The following is a 15,655-nucleotide window of genomic DNA, read 5'->3' as shown; positions in this document are numbered from 1 at the left end:
ACGGGATAGTCGCGGGGCAAAACTCCCTGGTCACGCCCCACGGTCACGCTCCGGTTCCTCGACCTCCAGCAGGGTGCTACGTGCACCCCAGGATGGGACCACATGCATGGGTGCAGCGACCCGATCTCTATCCTCGGGCCGGGGCTTCAGTGACGAGACCTGCCGGCCTGCTAGCGGTCTCTGCGGGGATGAGGCTGGGACGCGGGAGAGAGCCGGGTGCGGGAAACGCTGTGTCATCCTCCGGAGCCGCCGCGCTTCACCCGAGGGTCCCAAGCGCGCCCTAGTCTCGCACTCGATGCTCCCTGGCGCTGCGCAGCGCTGGCCCCCATCCACACCCTCTTGGGCTCTTCGGGGTGCACCGTGACTGTGATTAGCCTAGCCCGCGGACACAACCAAGAACCCGGCCAGGCATCACTAACTCGGCTATGAAACTGGAGATCTAGGTCTGTGAGCCAGGGGCCTGGGGACGCGTTCCAACGCCGCAGACCCTCTGCCCCCAGAGCTGAAGTGAGCCTGGGTTTGCCAGGATTGGGGGTAGCAGATGTGCTAGAGAGAACTTTGAAGGAAGAAAGGAAATGCCACAAAGGTGGAATGCAGTGGCTTTTTTAGAGTGGGGCGGGCGCGGAGGTGAGATTGGGTCCAAATTCAGCCCCCAGCTTCACCGAGATGAGCTTTCCGAGAATATGTCCCTAGAGTTTTTAAATGGGACTTGATTTCTTTTAAAAAAATAGTCTCAGCATGTAGGAATCTGAAGAGGCTTAATGTCCCCGCTAGTGTAAAATGCCACCTATGGCGACGCTGTTAGGGGTGCCTGTGCCTGGCCTTAAGTGACTCTCCATTGGTCTCCACCCTCCCCCCCCCACTGGGAAACATTTCTGTCTTTGGAACCACCACCCTGTGGTCCTATCAGACCGCCAAACTCCCCCTGCATCCCCAGTGGGATCCTCGCAGCTTACTTTTCGGTAGTATTCCCTGTGACCCTTCAACTTTGAGAAAAGGGCTTTAGGCAGTTAGGCTTTAATGACATGCCCTGAGTAAGTGTTTCTTTCCCTGGTGTTTGGTATTTGGGTGGCACTTGGGACATCTGTTTACCCAACAGACATTTACTGGGTCACCTTTTATTGGCTCTCTGCTGGTGTATTTGCTCTGATCGTTGGTGGAGTGTGTTTGAGGAGGTTTAGTTCCTGCAGCTAGCTGTTCATGTCCCGTTACCTCTAGCAGTGAAGTAACCTCTGCTGAGCCCCCCACTGCTGGCAGCATCGTAGCCTGATAAGAAAGGGTGCTCGGTAGATCTGATTCACCCATGCTGAGAACTTCTCTTTCCTCCACACCTGCCCCGGCCTCTGCAAACCGCTCGGCCTACACCCATGTGCTAGGGTCATAAACCTAGATTTTTCTCCGTATTTCATAGTCCTCTCAGTCCAGTCAGAGCTGTGATCGCTTCTCCAACAAGTCTCATAGCTGCCCTATCCAAGGCTAAGCCAGACCCCGCCATGTATTTCTTGAGCCAATGTGGGAGCCTCCGACAGGGCTTCCAATCCTGCTCTGGCCCTCTTCCAGCCTTTCCCTTTTCTCTAAGGCAGAGTCCCAGCACTGCGGTCTGATCAGGTGATTCCCACACACGAAGCATCCTTAAACACCTGCAGTGTTTTTCTCTATTTTTGAGGTACAGACTTTGTATCTGAAGGGACCTCAAGTTCTGCAATGCCCACTCCTTGACGTATGACTCCTCACTTGCACCCTTCTTTCCACCATACTGGTTGGTTTTCAGCCCTCAGACCTCTCCTGTTCCCTCCCATCCCTGGGCATCCGCTGAAACATCTCTCAACTCTTTCCCGCTCCTCTCTACAAAGAATCGTTTCCTTGAAGGATCCATGGGATCAGGGACTGTCTACCTTGTCACGTAGTCCCTCCTCCACTGTTAGGTTACCACATTGGCACAGTGTCTGGTGGCAGAAGGGTGTCACAGAGCTTTATGGATTAGTGAGACTCTGCAGTGGGGTTTGTGGAATTGAATGGAATTGACTTACAAGTCTGATTGGGGCGACTGGTCAAATTTTATTTAAACTGTCCCTTGGGAATCTTGTAAAATGGCAACACTGTTCTACTCTTCAAGAGGTAATTCTAAAGGCACGGTAGTTTGTTACATACATTCTGAGTGAGCAGGGTCCTTCAGGGGCTGGTCTCTAAACTCTGTTGCTGGGGATGACCTTGAATATCTCATCCTCACGTCTCTACCTTCTTGTCTGGGCCCAGCCATCTTTGTCTGGGTCCTGGGTCCTGTTCTCAGTCTTTGGCACACAGTAGGTATCTACTACTGTAGTAGCCTGCACTGGCCTGACAGATGTCCGTAAACCATGGTCCGTTCCCAGAGCCCACTCAAGGAGCACTCGGATCCCCACCTAGTCTCTCTCAGCTCCTCATCCCTCACAGAGTCTCTGTAGCTCACAAGACTTAAACTTACCACCCAGTCAAGGATGACCCTGAACTTCTGATCCTCTTGCCTCCACCTCTGATTAATGCAGGGGTTACAGGCATTCAACACCACACCTTGTTTTATGGGGTGCTAGGGGCTAAGCCCAAGGCCTTGTGCATGCTAGGCAAACATGCTACCAACCGAGCTACAGCTCTAGTCTGAGGACTGGGGACTGAGGTCTTCCTCTCTCTCTGGAAGCCCTTCTCTATGAAGGTAGTGGGAGGGGCAGCAATGAGCAGGATCAGAGCAGAGAAAGGGGAATGGATGGGTTTTGTCCATGGCTGCTTTTCTCTCCGTAAGATGATGATGGTGGCCAAACACCCCCTCCCCCTCTGCATATTGGCTTATGAAAATTTTACAGCTCTTTGTGACAGGTACAAGGTCCTCTAATTCCAGGCGAGAGTTGCAGTTCACAGATTCAGTGACTTCCCAGACAGCCGAGCTCCGGAGTTCAGGCTTATTTACTGTCAGCTATTTTTTAAGGTGTGTGTGTGTGGGGGGGGGTGAATTAATGTTTTATGACCTTTTAAAGCAAACACAAAGGAGATCCAATGAGGAGGTCAGCACTTTGCATGGCTGCAGTCCTGGGGGCAGGCTGAAGGTAGCAGATCAGGGAGATCTGCTTATGTCAGTGTTCCTTATTCTGGAGGGTTTCAACCACAGAACCAGAGCCTTTCATCTTCTAACCCTTGGCTGCCCATCATTCAGTGTCAGCTTTGCCAGTTTAAGGCCAAGCTATTTCTCCTGTGTTCTTCCCCGCTCACAGGCAATGAATTGCTTTGATGCAAACCTGAACATCCCGCTGTTTCAGTTACTAACCGGTCAGGGGGCAGATCTAAAAATAAAGATTTCTGTATGTTTGTGTGTGCGTGTGTGTGTTACATTTGTGTTCTCCCGTGTGTGGAGACCAGAGGAGAACTTCAGCTGTAGTTCCCCTGGTATCACACCCAGTTTGGTTTGTTTTACAAACTTAAAAAAGAAAGAAAGAAATGCTTTTAGGTTTACAGAAGTTTGAACAAGGAATTCCCAAACTACTCTTACACACGGCTCTTTATTATTTCACAGAGGCAAGGTACATTTGTCAAAAGTAAAAAAATCAAAATTGGTGTCTGGAGAGATGGTATAGCAGTTAGGGATGCTTGCTGGTCTTGCAGAGGACCCACGTCCAGTTCCTAGCATGCATGTTAGGTAGGTGGCTCACATAGCCTGTAACTTCAGCTCCAGGGGATCTGACACCCTTTTCTGGTGCCTATGGGCATCCATGTATGTGTGGCACACAAAGAATTAAATAAATATGTGGGTGAGGTGGTACTTGTCTTTAATCCCATCACTCGAGAGGCAGGTAGAGCTCTTTGAGTTTGTGGTCAGTCTGTCTATGTAATGAGTTCCAGATCATCCAGGACGAGGTGTCTCACGAAAATGGGTGGAGGCTGTGGAGAACCAAGGTTTGATTCCCAGCATTCCCCTGGTGGCTGACAACTATCTCCAGGTAATTTGGTGCCCTCTTCTGACCTCTGCCAGCACCAGACACACATGTGAACATACACAATATCCAGGCAAAATATTCATACACATAAAGTAAAAGTAAAGCCAAGCATAGTGGTGCGTGCCTTTGATCCTAGCACTCTGGAGGCAGAGGCAGGCAGATCTCTGTGAGTTTGAGGCCAGTCTGGGCTACAAAGTGATTTCCAGGACAATCAGGGCTGTTACACAGAGAAACCCTGTCTTGAAACTGCTTCCTGCCAAAAGTAAAAATTAAAAAAGAAACAAATTCAAAACCAAAAATCTATTTAATATGTGAATAATAAAAAATAAATAAAAATCAGCACACTCCAGACTGAATTGTACTATTTATTTATTTAGAACAGGGTTTTGCTGTGTAGCTTTGGAGCCTGTCTTGGCACTCACTCTGTAGACCAGGCCGGTCTTGAACTCACAGAGATCCACCTGCCTCTGCCTCCTGAGTGCTGAGATTAAAGGCGTGTGCCACCACTGCCCAGTCGTACTTTTTATTTTTTATGTTAATGTCTCTTTTCATTTCCAGGGTTCCAGAGTGCTTTTGGGTTGCATATCTTTTTAGTATCCTTTGGTCTGAGTTTCTCAGACTTTTCTTCTGTTTTTACCTTGACTGTGTTGGGAAGAACTGGGATATTTTGTAGAATATCTTTAGTTTGGGTATACCTAGTGAATTCCACATGGATAGAGAGACAGAGCCTCAGGCTTTGAAGGAAACGTGTTCCAGGAGCGAGCGTTCTTCACATTGCAGCTTGTTATAGGGATTTGAAAACTGGGGGCTGGAAAGGTGGCTCAGCAGTTTAGAGTGCATACAAATGGTCCTTCCAGAGGACCCGAGTTCAGGTCGCTCAGTGGTTACCACCACCCTCATCAGGGGCCGGCCTGTAGCTGCAGCTCCGCAGGATCTAATGCCCGCCCTCTTCTGGTTTCCAGAGCAACACCACACACACAAATTTAAAAAATTAATAAAAATTAGTGTTAACATCAGCCTCCCCCTACTCTTTATTTTTTTTTTTTTTTTGAGACAGGATTTCTGTGTAGTTCTGGTTGTCCTGGAATTCACTCTGTAGACCAAACTGGTCTCAGAGATCTGCTTGCCTCAGCCTCCTGAGTGCTGGGATTATACTGTCACTACCACCCAGATTTTTTTTTCTTTTTTTTTTTTTTTTGGACAAGGTTTTATGTAGCACAGGCTGGCTTTGCTTATGACTGAGAATGACTTTGACTGAACTCCTGATCCTCCTGCCTTTATCTCCTAGGACTGAGGTTACAGGCGTGTGCCATCAATACCACACTCTTATTATTATTATTATTATTATTATTATTATTATTATTATTATTAGAGACAGGGTTTCTCTGTGTAGATTTGGAGCCTGTCCTGGAACTCACTCTGTAGAGCAGGCTGGCCTCAAACTCATAGGGATCCATTTGCCTCTGCCTCCTGAGTGCTGGGATTAAAGGCATACACCTTCACTGCCTGACCTATTCTTTTTTTTTCAAAAAATGTTTTAATATTTTATTTATGTTTGTGTGTTTATATTCACACAAGTGTACAGGTGTCCTTTGGAACTGGAGTTACAGACAGTTCATTGCAAGCTGCCTGACATGGGTTCTGGGGACAGAACTCAGATCCTTTGGAAGATTGGCAAAAGCTTCTAACTATAAACTATCTCTCTAGTCTCTCATTATTTTTATTTTCTTTTCTATTTTAAAAGACTTCTTTATTTTATTTTCTGTATATGAGTGTTTGCTTGCATGTTTGCCTGTGCATCATGTGCATGCCTGGTGCCACTGGAGGTCAGAAGAGGTTGTCAGATCCCTGGCACTGGAATTACCAATAGTTGTGAACCACCATGTGGGTACTGGGGTTTGAACCTGGGTCCTCTGCAAGAGCAACAGTGCTGTGACCACCGAGCTATCCCTCCAGCCCTCATTATTTCTTAGCGTCAAATAATGAGTTACCTCCTTTTCGAAATTGTTGGTTTGTTTGAATCACACTCCCTGTGCAAAACTCCACTGTTGCTTAAACGCCTTCCCTTTGAGAGATGGGAACAATGCCTCTTCCTGCTCCCAAGGCCCCAAAGACAAATCGAGGTGTGATTCCCCTGGAGTTCACTCTGGGGAACCAGTAGAGGCAGGGGGCAGCAGAGGCAGGAGCCGGAAAGCTGCCATACTGGAAGATCCTACCTAGCATGGATGAGTGCCTCCCCCATGGCTGTGTAGGTGGGGCACCCTCCCCTCACCGTTCCCCAGCAATGCCCTCTAACCTGAGACCTTGCACAGTTAGGACAGAGCTGCTTACGACTGGTTGGGAGGCGCAGTGACTGGATTCGCAGTTGAGGGTTCCAAGACCTTCCCTGCTGTTCCTTCTACCAGCCGATCGCCACACTCAATATGCTCAGCTGTGACGGTCTCTTTCAGGGAGTCACGGTGATCTGACGAAGGTGGTGGCAGCTGGCTGGGAGGATAGGCCTGTGCAACACCCACACCCCACAGTCTCATGTGATGTTTGCCTGTGGAGCCCAGCGTGGCCTGGGACTTGCACCTCTCTCCTTCCAACCTCGGAAGAGTGATTACATGTATAGCATGCGGTAGCGTTCCTCTTCCTTCTGCTTATTGCTTTGCTCCCTCGTCCCCCCTCACATACGCTGAAGGAACTGGGGTGTTTGTCTTGTAGAATTCCCTCCATAAGGATGTGGCTGGTTGCGTCTCTGGTGCTGGTTGACCTGTTCCTTTGTCCCCCTTTTTTTTCTGCCTTGTTTTTAAACGCTACCCCGCATTCCTAGTGAAAAGAGGACAGCTCACCTCCCAGGAGCCTCTGAAACCTGCCTGTCTTTCTTCTTCCTCCTCTTCTATTTTCAATTTTTCTTTCTTCTTTTTTTAATAGTTTAATGCTGGGCATAGTGGCACATGTCTTTGATCTCAGCACTCGGGAGGCAGAGGCAGCCAGCCTGGTCTAACTGGGGAGTTGCAGGACAGCCAGAGCTACATAGTGAGACCCTGTCTCTGAGGGGGAAAATGTCTACATATATATTGGGGGACTGGAGAGATGCCTCAGTGGTTAAGAGTGTGGACTGCCCTTGAAGAGAACCTGAGTTCTATTCCCAGCACCCATGGCAGGCGACTTGAAACAGTCTATAGCTCTTGCTCCAGGGGATCTGATACCTCTGGCCCCATTTGGCACCTACACTCCTGTACACATACCTGCACACAGACATATAGCTTATACATAATTAAAAATAAAACCTTTGTGTGTGTGTATCTTGGTCGTAGTCATATCAGCCCCATTTCCCCTCCCACTCACCCTGGACCCCACCAGATATGTTCCTCTCCCACCTTCATATTCTCCTTTTGTTTATTTTAAAATAACTCCGAGTCTAGTCGGGGCATTTCTTTGGGGTCATCGGCCAGCAGACACACCCTTAAAGGACATGGCTCTCCATCCCCCGCAGTTATCAGCTGCTTGTAGCTCCTTTTTAAGGGTGAGGCCTCGTGAGCCCCTCCTCCACCCATGCTGGGATGTTGACTGGCGTGGTCTTGCGTGTTCACGAGTGTGACAGCCGTGTATCTTGAGGACGGTATTTCACGCATTCCGCTCCATCTGTGGAGCTCCTACATTCTTCTCCAGCCCCTTCGTATGTTCCCTCCTCCTTTCCTTCACCCCCCCCCCCCCCCATTCTTTCCTTCAGACTCAGATACTGATTTGGCAGGTTAGGGCCCAGAACAGGAAATAAGCACACAGGCCTCTTCCTGTTTGTCCTTCCACCTATGCGGAATTACAGCTGTTGGTTTGTTTACCCCCCCCCCATGTCTGTCTTTTATTTTGTCTTTTTTTATGTGAATGGATGTTTTGCCTGCATGTGTATCTTTGTGCCATGTATGTGCCTAGTACTCATGGAGGCTGGAGGAGGACATCAGATCCTTTGGGACTGGAGTTATAGATAGTTGTGATTTGCCGTGTTGGTGCTGGGAATCAAACCCAGGTCTTCTGAAAGAACAGCCGGTGCTCTTAACCACTGAACCATCTCTCCAGCCTGGTGCGTTCAGTTCTTTAATGCTCTTGCTCCTTCAGAATCTCACTTGCCTGTTCAGATGCCTGGGGGGTCAAGCATATGCTGAACCAGCAGGCCAGGCTGCCTGTGGGATTCGGAGAGACTTCGGGTGGCAGAGAACACCCATCACATCAAAGTTGAGAGGTTGATGCAGGCTGAATCGTGTGGCTGTGAGCCTGCTTCTCATTTACTTTGCTTGTAATGAACTAGAATCCTTCCATGAGCTGACTGTTGCCAAAGTAGCTTTTGGGGGTTGTGCTGAGGAGGGGACTCAACAATCCCCCAGAGCACTGGGTAAATATCATTTTTAAAAGATGTACCTTTTAATTATGAGTGTGCATATACTTGCACATGTCAGTATAAGTTCCCCAAAGGGCCAGAAAAGGGCATCTGATCCCCTGGATCTGGAGTTATTGGTAGTTTTGAGGCATTCAGTGTGGGTGCTGGGAACCAAACTCAGGTTTTCACTCAAACTTTGAGCCATCTCTCTAGCCCCTGGGTAGGTATCTAATAGATGCTGGTGTCTGAAGCCCACCCCAGAGAGGTGGAATCAGCCCTGGAGATCTGGCCTGCCGGGGAAGTCTCAGGTCGTCCCTGGTGCTGATGCAGTGCAGGTGTCTCTGCTGCTAATAGACTCGGTGAAGGGTCCTGCCGATGCCCACTAGCTTGACCCTGTGCAAGTCCTTCCTGAAGAAGGGTGATTTAGAATCTGGGACCGGGGTGAGCAGGTCTCTCAGGCAATTTCTAGGCTGTACCTGGGAATGGAGGTAGCTTGGGGCTGCAGGGGGCGGGCACTACCCACAGTGAGCTGACTCATCTCGCTTGTGAAGAGAAAGGGAAGGAATTGGTTTCATTGACTCATTCTTCCAGTAAAGAAGAAAACTGCCCGGTGTGGTTGAGCAAAGATGGGGCTGAATGGGGGCGGTGGAGGAGGAGATGACTATACATTTTTAAGTACTGAGAAAGTAAAATGAAGTCAAACTGGGAAAGTAAAAACCACGTTCCATTCAACAGACAGAGAGGGACAGACATAGCTAAAATGGTTTTTTTTTGTTGTTTTGTTTTTTCTGCAGGGGAACAATTTTTTTTTGTTTGTTTGTTTGGGGTGTTTTGAGACAGGGTTTCTTTATGTGAAGCTCTGGCTGACCTGAAACTTTCCCTGTAGACCAGGTTGACCTCAAACTCACAAAGATCTGCCTGCCTCTGCCTCCCATATACTGGGATTAAGTGCCTATGCTACCCCTGGCTGGAAACAATGTTTTTTGACAAAACTCAGAAACACTATTTATAATAAGAACTGATACCAGCTACTAAGTACTGAAGCTGCTCAGTCCTGCTTCTCCGTTTTTCCTCTGTGTGTATGTGTGTATGTGGTTGGCGTGTATGTGTATGTATGTTTCTGCATGTTTCTGCGTATATGTCTGTGTGCATACACACATGTGAACCTGCAGTAGAGACCTGAGGTTGATGCCAAGAACCATTCTCCACCATTCTCCCTTCTTACTCTTTGAGCTAGGGTTTCTCAGTCAAACCACCTTGCTTTGGGATCCCTCATCTTTGCTTTCCAAGGCTGGAGTTATATGTGGACCACCATGCTTACCTAGCATACATGCCTGAAGGCAAGTGTCCTCCTGCCGATCCATCTCCCAATCCCTGAGATCATGATGACCGTAGCCGGAAGTTGGCTGTTTTAGTACTGTCAGCAAAAATCAAACATGCAGAGCTGGACAGATGACTCAACAGTTAAGAGTGCTTGCCGCTCTTGTGGAGGACCCAACTTAACTTCCCAGCACCCACATGGCCCCTTACAACCGCCTGAACTCCAGTTCCAGGGTTTCTCTGTGGAGCTCTGGCTACAGAGAGTCCAATGCCCTCTGGCCTCTTTATGCATCTGGACACATGTGGTGCACATAAATTCATGCAAGCACACAGATATACGCATAAATGAACACACACACACACACACACACACACACACATATATATATATATATATATATACTTAAAAAAGACCGAGGCATGCACATTTTCCTTTTGTGTCTCTCCTGTGATAGGTAAGCATTCTACCACTGGATACAGGTCCTCAGCCCGGCCTATTCTGATTTTATTTATTTATTTTCTCACAGCACTAGGGGTCGAATCCTGAGCCTTAGCCATGCTATGCTCTACCACTTAGCTACATCCCTAGCTCCCACATATACTTCTGATTGGCAGATCCAAGCCACTCTGCTTCATAATCACCCCAAGCATCTAGTGTCACGGTGTTTCTGGTCTCAAGACTGAACACTGACCTTAACTTTGCAGTTTTCATGGAAACAACACCCTGTGATCTGCCTCAGTCTGGACTTAAGTCAGTTCTTGTCCTGGTAACCTGGCTTTGTTTCTATCTTCGCACACCGTTAGCAGGCCTTCTGTGCTGAATGTTCCTGTCTTTTTTTGGCAGACTCCCTACCGTTCCCTTGCTGTATAGTCCCGTTGTTGCAGTGAGTCAGGAAGACTGCTAGACTCAAGGGCAGGCCTCTGGGGGACCAGGCTGTGTGCTTAGCATCCCAACTCAGGGTGCCTTTTATGAGCCTCTATTTCTAAGCGCTTATTGAAAAGATCTAGAAAGGCCTTTACATATCTCAAATGTAATTGATCATTACAGTATTTTTATCTTCTCCGTGATGGTAACATGCTTCTTGCTCTCGTTACCCTGGTCAATGGCCTTAGACTGTAGCTGGAACACTAGGCATCCCATGGGTTCCTCCCTGTCCAGTGGCCAGCGAGCTTGACTCTCTTCTAGCTGCTGGCACAGCGTGGAGCACACAGTAGCTGTTCAACAGTGGATAAAAATCTGGGACTCCCCTCTGTATGCTATGATTATATTTTGTTGCCATGGGTTATTAAAGGCCAATGGCTTAGAGTAAAGCCAGGCAGGAAGTCCTAACAGAGGTACAGAGAGAAAGCAGGCAGAATCAGAGAGATGTCATGTAGCTGCTGAAGGAGAAAGCCATCAGATGCCAGCCAGAACCTTACCAGTAGGGCCCAGCCTCATGGCAATACAAAGATGAATAGAAATGGGGTTAATTTAAGATGTAAGAGTTAGTTAATAAGAAGCCTGAGCTAAAGGCCAAAGAGTGTTGCAATTAATATAGTTTCTGTGTGATTATTTGGGTCCGAGCAGTCGGGAAATGAATGAGCAGTCTGCTTCGACATGGGTATCGATTTCTGACCACAGTCTTTCCCGTGGGCTCGGTGACCTTTGCCACCTCTGGACCAGAGCCCGTAGCTCCTTGCACATGTCTCCTGCTTCATCCTGGGAAGAAACCAGAGGAGATCTGGGTGTTCCCGGTGTGCTCTGTGATGTCTTCTTTGAGCTCTGGTCAGGGAGTTTGTTGTTGGTTGTTGTCTGCAGTCAGTTCTTGATGGCTCTCAGCAACTGCAAGGCCTGCGCTGTGTACTTTTCCCAGGCCTGGCTCAGCAGCCATCTGCAGAGGTCTGCAGAGCAAATATTTCATTTGGGACCTTCCCCCATTCCCTACACACACACAGTGGCTGTGGTAGGGAGGAACGGGCGACCTTTGGAGGTTGAGACAGGATCAAGACAGACCTCAGGGTGACTCAGCAGGTAGAAGTCATCTGCGGTGTCCTCCAGAAGTCACATCCCTCGGGCCATGCCCTTCTCACCTGCACCCGCCCTCATCCGCATCTCCCTCAGCCTGATATTCTTTCTAATCCTGCCTTCCTGTGGAAGCTGCGCTCTGCCACCGTCCCTTCAGGAAGCCTCAAGACTGTTGGTTGCAGCCGGGCGGTGGTGGTGCATGCCTTTAATCCCAGCCCTCGGGAGGCAGAGGCAGAGGCAGGCGGATCTCTGTGAGTTCGAGGCCAGCCTGGTCTACAAGAGCTAGTGCCAGGACAGGCTTCAAAGCTACAGAGAAACCCTGTCTCAAAAAACCAAAAAAAAAAAAAAAAAGACTGTTGGTTGCTTACCAGTCACATTCGCTGTATGTTGGGTCTGTCTGGGAAGCCAGCAACCAAAGAGGGAGAAGAGGGAGCACCTGAGCGCCGGCCCAGTCTCCTCGAGCGTGCCATCATGTGTGTCTATCACTGGTAGGAGAGATGGCGAGGTGCTTAAGAGCATGTGCTGTTCTCGTCAAGGACCAGAGTTGTTCTGTTCTTAGCACTACATTGTGGCACTAGGCATGCATGTGGTACACATATGCACAGGCAAAGCACTCATACACATAAAATAAATAATTTTTTAAAAAGAAAAATGCATTATTTAGCTTACCAGCTTGTACTTTATATCCATTAAAACAGAATATTACCTTTTTCTTTTTTTTGAGGCAGGGTCAAACTATGTAGCCCTGACTGGCCTAAAACTTCTTGTGTAGACCAGGCTAACCTCAAACCACTCCCAGTGCTGGGATTAGAGGTGTGCGCCACACAGATCGTCTGTAGCCTATTTCAGTGACCTTCTAGTTCTAGCAAGGGGCGCTTGAGCCACCCTTGTCTAGAGGTGACCAGAGAATCTAGAAACCCAGCAGAGCGGATGCCACTGTCAAGGGCGTCTTTAATCTGGAAGGGAACAAAGCAGTAGCACCTGCTTGTTGGGTTGTGTGGTTGCCCTACGCAGTTAGGTATTTTCTTTTTATCCCAGCTGCCTGAGGATAGGTCACATTTATTCCCTGCTTCGTGCTAGAACTCTGGTCACTGTGCTCAGGACACTTGACTTGGATACAGCATTTTTTTTATTATTATAGTATTTTTTTATGTATATTGGTGCTTTTGTGTATGTATGTTTGCACTGTTGGATTCCCTGGAACTGGGGTTATGGATAGTTGTGAGCCACTGTGTGGGTTCTGGGAACTGCATCCAAGTCCTCTGCAAGAGCAACAAGTGACCTGTGAGCCATCTTTCTAGCCACATCACCACTTTCTAGAACCACAAAATATATTAGTTTCGTCTTTTCCCTTCTCTGTCCCAGCCCTGAAATAAGCCACTTCCTGGGGGAAACCTTGTTTTTTTAGAGGCTGGATGTCACTGGGCCTTTTGTTCATCTTTTTGTATCTCTGTGTCTTGGTAGAGTACTTGCTTAGCATGCCTGATGCCCTGGATTTGATCCCAGTGCCACAAAAAAAGAATCCATCCTTCTCTGTCTCCTTCCTTATTAAGTTGGGCCCTCACTGCTGAATGCATTTTATGAAATCAAAATCATTTTTTATATCGTAACTGTCGCTTGAACACACGAGTTGACATGGTGTTTACACTTACAAACCGTCGTCAGTCCATTCATGGACAGTGCAGTGGGGGCTCCCCTTGTATTCTTAGGGATGAAATTTTGTCAGGACGGTATGAATGAACATCGTGTGTGTGTCTCAAGTGGAGACTAGTTTCAGCCCCTCGGGCTGTGGGAGGTTAGGAAAGAGCATCTCTGACTTAAGATGGTGCTGAGGCTTAGTCTGGTCTCTGTTCTGTCCATCTGTCTGGGATGGAAGTCGCTGTGGAGGAGCTGCCCCGTGCAGGCATGGCGGGTGGCAAGAAATGGAAGTAGAGACTAGGCTTGGATTGAGACCCTTGACATCCCTCCGGGACCTTGCAGGGTCTTTCCTGGGAAGAGCGAGGGCTGGAGTCACTGCAGTGCCCTGGAAAGCCCTGAGGGGGTGAGTGGGGCAGTCCTGTTTTCTTCTCAGTGCAGAGAGTGGTACTTGGAGAGCCGTGCTCTGCGGAGGACTTTGGGGCCAAGCCCAGAGCGCAGTGAGGCATGAAGCCCCCAGCGCTTGCATCTTGCCCCTTCATCCTTGAGCCAATACCTTCTCTTTTCCCTCTGAGCCCCGTCTTGCCCTATTGGCTCTGTCCTCAGGCAGAAGGCCCAGCAGCCCTGTTGCTTGGTTCCCTTTCATCGTGTTTGAATGCCTGTGGCCTGCTTACAACAAAGCCCTCCTTTTCCAGGGCCCCTGCTCCTGGGCAAGGCTGCTCTCCTGTTCCGCACTTCACTGTGGCAGCAGGGCAGTGAGCTGAAGGAGGGTCTGGGCTGTGAGCTGGGACTGCCATACTTGGGCTCTGCCTGTGGGAGCTGCTCTCTGGAGGCAGAGCAGAACCTTGGAGAGGGCCTGGTGAGGCCAGGCGAGCTCTCTCTGGAGTTCCTGAGTGAGGAAGGTGTCAATGTACCTAGGGGCGCTTGAGTGTTACAGAAGTGCCCAGACTAGATCTTGGAACAGTGGGAGGGAGGGGAAACATGGGGGACACTTGGAGGAAAGGTTGGAAAAGTCATGAGATATATATATTAAAAGATGTGTGTCTGTGTGTATCTGTGCCCATGAATGCAGCTACGCACAGAGGCTGGAAGAGGACATTGGATCCCCTGCGTCTTAAGTTATAGGCAGTTGTGAGCTACCTGATGTGGGTGCTGGAACTAAATTCAGGTGCTCTGAAGAGCAGCAAGTGCTCTTAATGGTCTTAATGGCTGAGTCATCTCTTTAGCCCCAGTCATGATATCTCTCTCTCTCTCTCTCTCTCTCTCTCTCTCTCTCTCTCTCTCTCTCTCTCTTCCTTTTTCTGTAGAGAAGAGTCTCTCTCTATAGCCCTGGCTATCCTGAATATTTCTCTGTAGACTAGGCTGGCCTCAAACTCACAGAGATCTGTCTGCTTCTGCCTTCTGAATGCTGGGACTAAAGGAGTACGCCATCACACCTGACATCATGCTGTATCTTAATGCTCTCTCTGCGTTGATTTTAGGAAGCTCCCATCCCTGGGAGGAGGACTGAGGCCTTGGTGGCCTCCATCACCCACGAGGGGGAATCCTGGGTACTGTGGGTGAGGTCATCAGTGTCCTGAGCTGGGGTACAGCCTCTGACCTCCTCTCCTCTCCTTCCGCAGACATCCTTCTATGGTCGCTTCCGGCACTTCTTGGACATCATTGACCCTCGGACACTCTTTGTCAGCGAGGTGAGTCACAGCTGCCACTCAGTGGAGGCCCCTGGCCTTTGTGCCTTGTCACTCTGGAATGTGTGGGTCCTCAGAACAGATGAGGAGGTGAAGAGGGTAAGGAAGTTCAAGGTAAAAGGAAGTCATCCATCTCTGTATTTGTCTAGCTCAGTCAATCAAGAGGGCGTTCCTACACGTGCCCAAAGCCTTCTCCCGTGATTCCATTGGTGCTCACTGTACTCATTTGAGAGAAACAGCATTCATGTTTTTGAAAACCTCAATGATGTTACCAATTATGTAAATTATATACCCAGCACAAAAGTTCAAACTGGGCTCAAGGTGGCGGCTCAGTGATATAGTGTTTGCCTACGTGTGCAAGACCCTGGATTAGATCCCCAGCATGGCAGGAAAGGGGTATCAAGCAGTCTAGATGTGGTTAGCAGAGCAAAAGGTAGGTACCTTTCATTATCCTCCGTGCTCAGTTCCAGTCTCTCCGAGGCTACCGTTGTGCATGGCTTTTACTATCTACTTTATTATGGCATTGTGTGCCTTTAAAGTTGTGCAGGTCAGTGTATCCCATCAGTGAGTTGCAGCTCAATGAAAGATCCTGTTTTGGGCTGGAGAGATGGCTCAGAGGTTAAGAGCATTGCCTGCTCTTCCAAAGGTCCTGAGTTCAATTCCCAGCAACCACATGGTGGCTCAC

The 15,655-nt window shown here is 48.8% G+C and overlaps 1 protein-coding gene across 1 annotated transcript in view; it reads left to right on the top strand.

The window, feature by feature from the left end:
* The window catches only part of Sfxn5 (sideroflexin 5), a 116,896-nt gene that overhangs the window by 576 nt on the left and 100,665 nt on the right, over positions 1 to 15,655 (top strand). The window contains exon 2 of the mRNA XM_005369836.2: positions 14,905 to 14,973. Within this exon, the coding sequence (XP_005369893.1) occupies positions 14,905 to 14,973 (69 nt within the window). The remainder of the gene's footprint in view (positions 1 to 14,904; positions 14,974 to 15,655) is intronic.

The sequence above is a fragment of the Microtus ochrogaster genome, unplaced genomic scaffold, assembly GCF_000317375.1.
Source record: "Microtus ochrogaster isolate Prairie Vole_2 unplaced genomic scaffold, MicOch1.0 UNK62, whole genome shotgun sequence".
In the NCBI taxonomy this organism is placed as follows: Eukaryota; Metazoa; Chordata; class Mammalia; order Rodentia; family Cricetidae; genus Microtus; species Microtus ochrogaster.
Note: the sequence above shows the minus strand (reverse complement) of the source record. Positions and strands in the feature narration are given on the sequence as shown.